Below are 10,017 nucleotides of genomic sequence, written 5' to 3'. Positions count from 1 at the left end.
AAGAAAGCGTTAGCGTGCAGCGTGCACCCATCGAGTTATGGATGCACGCGGGAAGTTGTTAAGCATGAAAATACGGCACAACTTGTAAAAAATACTCAGCGGTACTACACAAAGAAAAGTTTAATAAGATATATGTATTTTATCGGGGCATTATGATTTCCGACCGAGTACCTGTTAGTGGGGAAGAGTGCTCTTTCCGTGACGAGACCAAATAACGGCTGTAAAGGGGAATTCATCAATTCGGGTTGCCCATCGTCTGCAATTTGGCCTTCCGACCACTTATCCGGTAAAAACAATCACCAATATAATATGGGCTACCGACCTAACAACAGTCCCCATGGGATGATTTTTATTGTGTACCTACTTAACTCAAACACGCCCCACCTGAAGAAGACATCTCCCCCCCATCTCTCACTTTGGACGGATGACGTTGTGTAGTAGGTACGTCATATATGACGACTCCTCGTATGCAGGAACCCATTACCCTGTTGGATGTAATTTGTTGTGGATGAGAGGATGTTTCAACTATCCTGAGCCATCCTCTTAGAGCCTACTTCCCTGAGACCAAGATCACGAGGTATAATTTGAGAAATAAATCCCCTGTCATGCCCGCTATTCGCACAAACCGTTTTAAGAATACATTTTTTAATAGAATTGTTTTTAAGTATAATGTAGCTTTGTGAAAGTGTACTTCCTGTATTAGATGTAACATAAGATATGTAATTTTATCTTTTGAACAATAAAGACACACAGAGGAAAGAGTTCAAATGTGCAACAGCAGAATTCTTTTTTTCCTTTTCAGGAGAAAGGAGAGTTCGTTTTCAAGTTTAATAAGAACGCGAAAAGACAGGGCCTGACAAAATGATAATGATGATGGCTTCGTGATTTTTTCTATTAGGTTTATTTTGCGCTTGAGTTCACCTTCATAGATTTCATCAAGGTATGGAAATGGTGTTTTGATATTCCATTCACTAGAAAGTTAACTATTTTTTTCAAGATTTACTGCAGTAAATTTCTGAAATTAAACGATCGTCAATTTTAATGTTTATAAGCTATTTTAAACACTAGCCTCAAATCACTGATTACTTATCTGAGAATTTCATGAGCGCGTGCGTTCAACTCGCCAGCAGCACGGCGTAAAATGTGGGTAGGTACTTGGTGAAATCCTTCATACATGCATCAATACATAATTAAGAACATGTGGGAATACAGGGTCATTTGCATACATTAACATACATTAAGGATCACACCAAGTACTTACCAAAATGCGTTACTTTCGTAAGCTTTTGATGAGAACGACAGATAAACTGCTTCTGTTTATGTGCCATTTTGTTTGTTTTCAGCATTCAAAAAGAAAGGTTATACACATGTAAAACACCTCGACTTACTGGAGAGTGTGCTTGGTTCTAACTCTTTAGGGGCAACCTGGTTATAGCAGCCCAAAAACATGCGCCAAGAGTTGCGCCTTGCTATGACAGCGTTTGCAGATGCGCTGACGTTTGACTGGTTTGTTTCCCCTCCCCGCTTTCCCTAATGACGCTCATTGTGTAAAAGATACGCTCATTTCAACATGCGGGATTTGTAAATGAACGACGATATTTATCAGGAAATAGGTAGAAAAAAAGAGTACCCGTGAAACTGCGATTTGTTTTTATTTTGTTTCTGGCAGTTTTTGAAAAGACCTGATTCATGTTATTTCACGATGAAGCTAGGCAATTTTTTTTTAAGTTTAAAAGTAAGAGAGAGATTTCGTAGACCATGTTAGGTAGTGTTATAAATGATATGAACACCTTTGTGACAAACAGTGAAAAAACGAATACGTAATTGAATGGTGGATAGGATATTTTTTTAACCAAGAAACAGAACGGACAAAATTACCGACAAGTGTTGTCTTGCAATTGAATCCTTCTACCGGTCCTTGATCGTGAAGGCTACAGTAAGAAGATCCGTTCTAAGTAAGAACGACTTAGCCGTAAAGATAAGGTGAAATATGTTTTTTACTAAATTCTAATGTATACTGAATAAAGGCTATTCACGAAAGAACTCAAAATGTTCCAACTACAATACCTTTGAGACTTCTTCTTTGGGACGCCTATCCGAGAGGGGAAGGGGAGGGGTGGGGGGCACAAGTTCGGTTTTAGAAAAATGTTCAATTTATGTAAAGTTAGTAGATGGATACCTCTGTGTTGAATAAAAGAACGTTCCATTCTTCTCAAGCAAAATTGGGTGAACTTTAAATATCCAGACATTTTAAAAGGGCTCAAGAGAGTTGGTTTTCATTCTTCAGAAACATTTGCATTTTCAGATACAATGAAAGTATATGAAATTCATATATTTTCATTGTATCTGATTTATCACTTTCACGGGTTTATTACGAATTAACTTCACGGCCTCCTCCCAGTTGGCTTGTTGGCTCAATTGGTAGAGCGCTGCACTAGTATCGCAGAGGTCAGTGGTTCGAATCTCGTACAGGCCTGATTTTTATCAGGTCTGATTTTCGCTATTGCTTAAATAGCGCTATCTACTGCGAGGATCGTGTATCATACGTATTTGCATTTTCATTTACCATTCTGCCGTGGAAAGAACACCATTGATTTGGGAACACCTTCATTCAGAGAAAACAAGTTTGGTCCCGGAGAAATGTTAATAAAACGTTTGTATTTGTTAGTCTATCGAAACGACACTTCTGTAGAGGAGAAACCTAATCTTGTACGCAGACCTTCCACGGCTAAGCGGTTATACAGTTCAGTTATAGTTACACCTTCATTCAACGTAATTCACAAATTTTTGTCACTGGAACCTAATCTCTTACCCAGACCTTCCACGGCCAAGCGGTTGTACAGTTCAGTCATAGTTACACCTTCATTCAACGTAATTCACAAATTTTTGTCACTGGAACCTAATCTCTTACCCAGACCTTCCACGGCCAAGCGGTTGTACAGTTCAGTTACAGTTACACCTTCATTCAACGTAATTCACAAATTTTTGCCACCTTTATTCAAGGGAAAAGGAAACATATTCTGGGTCCGAAAGCCCGCCTTTAATTTCCATGAAGAGGACACCTTAACCAATCAAAATGTCACCAAGATTGAGTGAACACTTAAACGTGATGCAGTAGTTTTATGTAACGAAAGGTACAACTAGTTGTTCCGGTTTGCGAAATCTACCCAGAGCATCGTATAGTTTTAATTGCTTGTTCCTATATATCAACAAGACAAGACAGCGACAGGGCTACTCCTTGCAATTGTCGAGGATTTTAACAAGGATGAGACCCCAAAGCGGTTTGGACTTCTATCCATTCGCGCTCTCGACTTAGCTCGGCTTCTAAATGAAAACATGTCCATTTGGTGTTGTTCAAATGCACTAAATCTTCTTTTTTTTTTTCGAAAACTCTTGACTATAAGCTAAACCCCTCTCTTTCGCTCAAATTTCGCTTAACTCTAGCTTTATTTATTTAATCACTTTCACCAGAGTATGGCGAGGGTCGCACAACAGAGTGAGGCTCCAAATTAAGCGCGCCCAATAATTTATGTACAAACCCCTCGGCTTCTAGCTGAACAAATATGTTAAATCGACATGACGTGAGAGTGCAGTGCTTAATAAACAATGATTTTGTTTTTGGATCACATTAGCTTGGTGCTTGGAATAACGCGCCTGGTGTATTCCAAGCCATTTTCAGAGTCAGACAAACGCCAACCAACCTCTATTTGCATGGGGTATAAGTTTCTAAAGAAACTCTGGTGCTGCGTCGGTGGAGGTAACAATGTAACCAGGGCGGATCCAGGATTTAGTCAAGGGGGGTTTGGAGATCGAATTGTTCCCCTTCTGAGGGGTCCAAGATTTTGAAAATTAGGTCTTCGGAAACATGATTTCCAGTTATGATGAATATATGAAGTTCATATATTTTGAACTGCGGTTATAGATACGTATGATGCACGATTCTCGCAGTAGAGAGCGCTATTTATGCAATAGCGAAAATCAGACCTGAAAAAAATCAGCCTGTACCGGATTCGAACCACTGACCTCTGCGATACTAGTGCAGCGCTCTACCAATTGAGCTAACAAGCCAACTGGGAGCAGGCGGTTAATTAAGTTGATTCGTAATAAACCCGTGATGATAAATCAGATATGATGAATATTTGAAGTTCAACGAAGGGCTGACGCTCGAAACGTCAGCTTTTATAATCGTAACGGTGGCCAATTTACCATTTCAACTTTGTTGATATATTCAAATTATTTCGTTACCCCCACCGACGCAGCCCCAAACAGTTTCTTTAGAACTATCAGCCTTTATTTATTAATAGGAAATAACGTTACACTCCCCACCAAGAATGATACACTTGAAGAAAGTTTGGTAATTGAATGTGACAGCATTTAATTTCACTTTCCCGAAAGAGAAAAAAATTACGATCTCGACGATCTTGAGTAGATAACCGACTAGAAAAAAAGAATCTTTTCCAGCCATAAAGCAGAATATAGAGTTAAGTTATAAGATTTTGATCTTGATGTTCAAAAAGAAACTGAACTTTCCAATTCCTCGGAGTGTTCCTGCCGAAATGGTATTAATGGTTAGCGGTTAAACCTCAGGACAAGAAAGGGTCAATTTAAGTCAGCTTGCTGCTCGTGAAGAAAAAAATAGCACTTCTATTTAAATAGTAAGACTACACTCATTACGTTGTGGGATGACAAACAAACAATCTAGCGGCTTCCTTCAGAGACACAACAAAAAGCGGAGTGAAAAGATGACGAGCTATTTCTGAACTGCGTCATTACCCTTAAGCAAACTTTGATGTTTATATTTTATGGAGATGAATCAAGATCTTGAAAGATATTCTGGAACATTTACGGACACATAATTCGGAAAAGATGTCGTTTTATCGTAACCTAGTTGCGGAAAGGAAGGCCATAGTTTTCGACTGAAATCTAGAAATGTCAACTGACCTCAGCTGTAAAAAAAATTCATCTGTTTCCGTCGACAAAAACACTAATTATCATTGACGTGATTTCTTAAGGGTCAACAGTCTTCTTATATTGAGTCAGCAATGGAAATGTTTTGAAATCGGGTTTATTAAACACGAAAGATGCTGATATTATTCCAGTCGAAACTAATTAATCAATATGCCATAAAAAGTAAACCGTCTGAGACTCACATTGGTTTGAGAACTTTTTTCGCTGTTACTTATGTCTCGTTTCAGCAATTGGAGCCGAATACATAAAAAGTGTTTTGAGCCTGAGGCGAAGTAAGATGACAATGAATATTGAGTTTGCTTCAGCTCATTTGGTTCCTGGAGTGTTTTTTCTTTCACTGATAACTGCATTCCGGTCAGTTTCTTCAGTTATCATTCTCCAGGTCTAATACGCCGCTGTAAAGAACCAGTAATGAAGGAGTTGAAACGACTTCCAACCTCGTTGCTCTTTAAGACAAACTTTAACTACAAATTTTTGAAATTCTTACCACTGGGATCGTTATTATTTTTTCCCTTGATGACGATACGGTTGGTTAAAATTATTAGATCGCCTGTTGTCTTGAGCTTTTACAAAGCACTGAAACTACTGAACTGGAACTTTGATCCAAATTGATAAGCGGAATCTTGGAAAACTGCATCTTTATTTTGTTCAAACTCTGTTGCACTGTGTAAAGTAGCGTCACCTAAGAAATAGGGATTCAAGTTATGTCTTCGATTGTAACTGCTGTGTTTAAAGCAACTATTGGCTTACTCGTAAAAAAAGGCAGAGATGAGCTCGCGGAAAAACTCAAAGATGGCGATGTAACAGACCAGAAATTCCACTCCTTGATCGTCCGTGAAATCGACGACATCAAGTCAAAGTTGGACGCTTTATCAAGGAAAGATTTAGAAACAAGTATCAGCTTTTTCGAGGAAGGAATGGCGTTCTTGTTTGAAGTGTTTAAGATAGCAAAGTCGAGAAACGACTGTGGTGCGTCAACAGCAGAGGCGGCCTGTGATGAAGCATTTTCTCTTATTAAAGGAATTAGAAGGTTGGAGCTTACTGGCCTGGATGAATCAGCTACGAGAAAGCTTTCCACTGCAAAGGAGAGATTTAAAGATGCTCGAAAAGAAGCAACGAGGGCCTTCAAAAACGAAGGCCTGAAAATATCTGACCGCATTATGGCCATGAAGTATCGAGTTATGGCGACCATATTTGAGACAGTAGACAACCCTGCTGATGCAGTAACACCATGCAGAGTGTGTGTAAAGGAATTAAACTGTCTACCTGCAGTGCAAAATAGCTTTGATGTTCAGCTTAAGAAAGGCATCCAGGCAGTAAGAGGCTTTTTCAGTCAAGAGGAAAGAAGGCAAATTATCTTCAGTGTCTGTCACGTGAATCGTGTCATCTACGATGTCACACGAACGATTGGTGAAGACGCACACTTTTTGACCTGGCCTCCTCCTATTGATACTGGAGAAAACAAAATCAATCCATTGTACGACCCAAGAATAACTAAAGTACTGCTTAAACATGGCATGGAGCACTATTGTGTTCCACCATTGTTATTTGGTCAGAAGGGCGAAGAGGAGCACACGGTGGACTATCCGATGGGCATCGCTACAAACTCCGGCGGAGAATTCATTGTCGGGGAATACTTTTATGATTGTTTGAAGGTGTTTGACAGCAGCGGCAAGTTTGTTAAACATTTCAGTCTCCCTAAGGATGATGTAAATACAAAGTTATATATTAAAGACTTAGCCACAGACATGAACGACAACATCTTTGTGCTGACCAGTCCGTGGTGCTTGTTATACGCTGAGGGAGTTTGTTGGATTTATAAACTTACGAAAACCGGTGACTCGCAACACAGGTTTCGTCTGAGGAGACATGACAGGGGCGAGTACAGAAGACTGTCAGTGAGTGACGCGGGAAAAGTGCTGACAGTACGTTCAAGGGAGGAGAAGGAGAATGAGGTGGAGGAGTATGACACTAATGGAGAGTTTGTTCGCATTTTTGGCAAAGGAATATTGAAGTATGCGTGGGATGTTACTGTCGCTACTGATGGCCGTGTTATGGTAATGGACAGAGGTGATTCCTGTGTTCACATATTCAGTGAACACGGTGACCATCTTAACAAATTTAAACTGCAAAGAAATGACTGTTTCTACTCGAACATTGCATTGCACCGAAAAGGTGAACATATTGTCATCGCTGGTGTTAGAGAAGAGAAAAAACTCCTTCAGGTTGAGATATACAGCGAAGATGGTGAATTTGTGCGTAGTGTAGAAATGCAAATCGATGGGATCAGTAACTTAACAGGGCTTACAGTGACTACTGAGGGACGCATTGCTGTTGTTGCACGTACTTTTTTAAGTCATAAGGGAGTATTAGTTTTTTAAACTGCTGTTTTGATGTTTTCTGTTATTGGGAATGTGTAGGGACTTTTAGGGTAAGCATCACAATTCTCCATCATGGCTCTTATTCGCTGCTTATTCTCATAGCTACAATCAGCGTCAAGATTAGTTTACACATGATGTTTGAGAATTAAGAGTTATGTGGAGAAAAACAGTCCTGTTTCCACCACACTCTAAATCATCTACAGACCCCCTCCCCCATTCAATGTTTGCTAAAAGTTCATGGAATCACGATACACCATCTCTTTTGTTTGGGGGGGGGGGTGGGGGGAGGGGAAGAGACGAATGTGAATAGGTAAACTTAACAAGGGCAAAAGAGATAAAACTGAAGCAATATGGAGTTGAAAAGATCAATGTGTCAACAATTTTGTTGCTGCTTGTAGGTTCATTGATTTGTTCTAGAAAAGTATTTTAAATGCTTTCTTTTGTGATTATATTGTTTTCTTGAAAATGATGGTATGGTAAAATTGAATCCACAAAAGTGAAGCAGAACACTATAAATAACCAAAGTTTATATATTCTTGTGATTGGAGGAATTACATAGATATTGAAAAAGTACTTGATCAATGTCCTCTGCATGGAAGCTATATATATATATATAGAGCATTTTATACTTTTATCTCGAAATGATAAATTTCTTCATAAACATTTCAACCTTCTTCATAGTTTTGTTTAAGATACAACTGTAAGGTTAAATAAAAACAACAACTGTGCCTATTACTGGCTAAAACTCCAGTCACTGCACTAATACAAAAATCACAGTAAACACTTTTATCTCAAAATCTCCTCTGAAACTGTTGATAAACTTTTAGACAAACTTTTCTGAAACAAAAATAGTATTTGAACTACTTTCAATTCAACTTTAAGAAATATAACAACTTTTGTTTCATACATTTTAGCCAATTAAAATAACAATTCATAATTGATTAAGTACTTTATTCTTCAGAATTTGCATTTGATTTTTCAATATTGCTACTAAAAAGACCTTTTCAGGGATGCATTCATGTGCGTGTGTAGGAATGAATGTAGGAAAGCATCCCTAGATTATACCACAATGGCATTCTTTAACTTCTTTAAATACTTAGCAGTCTTGCAGTCAATGACAATTAACTCTTATGGGTGAATGGCGATTTATGTACATTTATTAAGCATTTTACAGTGTTCTTGAAGGTTACAAAATTTTCTATATTTTATGGGCCTTTGCAACACATAGTAGAAATTTCCAGAGCATTGCATGAAATTGCCCTGGTATCCAGTTAGCACAACTAATTAGCCTTCTAGAAATTTCCAAAAACTCCTTATCTGTAGCAACACTCCATAATTACATCAGTAAGGAGGCCATCCTCACAGTTGAAGAAGCCTAAAAAAGTCAGGATTTTACAGAGTACAAACCTGTGCCTCTATATATTTGTTGGCCACTCAAACAGATGAGCTATGAATTCGCATGTGATAAGCTAGGAAATTTTCAGTGGGATCTTTACTTCTTACACAGGGAATGTGTTGGCAGCAAATGAAATTAATCATGTTTTGAACAGGTTGTGATCGCAATTGATGGAATGCTTCTTGTCCTGCTCTTGGTGTTCAACTTTGTGACTCAGTTGATAGAACAATCAACTAGGAACACTCCCAGAGGCACGGGTTCACTTGATTACAGGTTTAATTGACCACTCCCTTGATGGGGGTTTTCAGGGCCAATACAAACAAATTGTAAATAAACATAACAACTAAACATGGGGTTTAAAGATCTCCACTGACCAGAGGCAAACCAGTTGAATATGCCTCGCTAGGTCATAATTTTTTATATTTAGCATAGTGTAATTTTATATACTGTACTACCCTTAATAAATCGGAAACAATTGTGTAAGACATATCCCATAGATGATTAATCACTTTTGCCTTAGTTCTATTTTTAAGTCAAATTGATAAATAAGTGAGATCAACTCACTCTGTAGTCTTTCCATGGGTTCCCAAAGGTTACAGGGAAGTTATCATATTGAAAACCTCAAACATTTTTGGAATTTATTAACAGTTAGTTTCTCTTATTATTGGTTGCAAAACCATTTTTGAGTTGTATTGCTCTATATTATAAATTTCAAACTTATACCAATGTGCTTTTGTATCTGTAGAAGCTAGCTATTCAAGTAGGATAAAAATAAATATTTTCCATTGACTATGATAACATTTAGTTACAATCAACCAGTGAGGTTTAGTTGCTTTTTCAGTTATCATTGTACAGAAGCAAAACCAAGTACTTAAATAAAGATTGTTCAATGTTGATGATTATCAAATGCTGATTGTTTTATTTCTTCCTGATTTAAATAATTACTTTGTGATCAATATTGATATGTAATTTTGTCTTTGGTGAAGAATGATGTTGGAAATGAAAGTGTCTCCAAGTTGAAAACTGATCTTGACTTTCCATTCATAATTTGCTCTTCACCTTATCCTCTGCAGTTGACTGGTAATCAACTTGGAAAAGAAAAACAACTAAAGTTGACTTTTCTAAACAACTGCGCCTGCCTTCCTAAATAAAAACTTATTTGTTTTGTCACAAGGCCAAAGCAGGGAAATAATCTCAGTCCCCACAAGCTAGGGGTTTAACCCCTGGAACTTCTGATTTCACCCTCAGAATAATGCTCTACCACTGAGAACA

General features: G+C 38.0%; 1 protein-coding gene across 1 annotated transcript; it reads left to right on the top strand.

Annotated features, from left to right (window-relative positions):
* Positions 1-5,153: 5,153 nt before the first annotated feature.
* On the top strand, positions 5,154-9,652 carry LOC148719088 (uncharacterized). Its single transcript, XM_088740164.1, has one exon. It carries the CDS (start codon positions 5,673-5,675, stop codon positions 7,347-7,349), a length of 1,677 nt encoding a protein of 558 aa, XP_088596290.1. The 5' UTR covers positions 5,154-5,672; the 3' UTR covers positions 7,350-9,652.
* The last annotated feature ends 365 nt before the right edge of the window (positions 9,653-10,017 follow it).

Source organism: Stylophora pistillata, chromosome 12 (genome assembly GCF_964205215.1).
Source record: "Stylophora pistillata chromosome 12, jaStyPist1.2, whole genome shotgun sequence".
NCBI lineage: Eukaryota > Metazoa > Cnidaria > Anthozoa > Scleractinia > Pocilloporidae > Stylophora > Stylophora pistillata.
The sequence above is the reverse complement of the archived record's forward strand: the minus strand, read 5'-3'. Positions and strand labels throughout refer to the sequence as shown.

Bases quoted from the DNA above. Each gene is read 5' to 3' on its own strand.
- LOC148719088 (XM_088740164.1), top strand. From the start codon at position 5,673: ATGTCTTCGATTGTAACTGCTGTGTTTAAAGCAACTATTGGCTTACTC.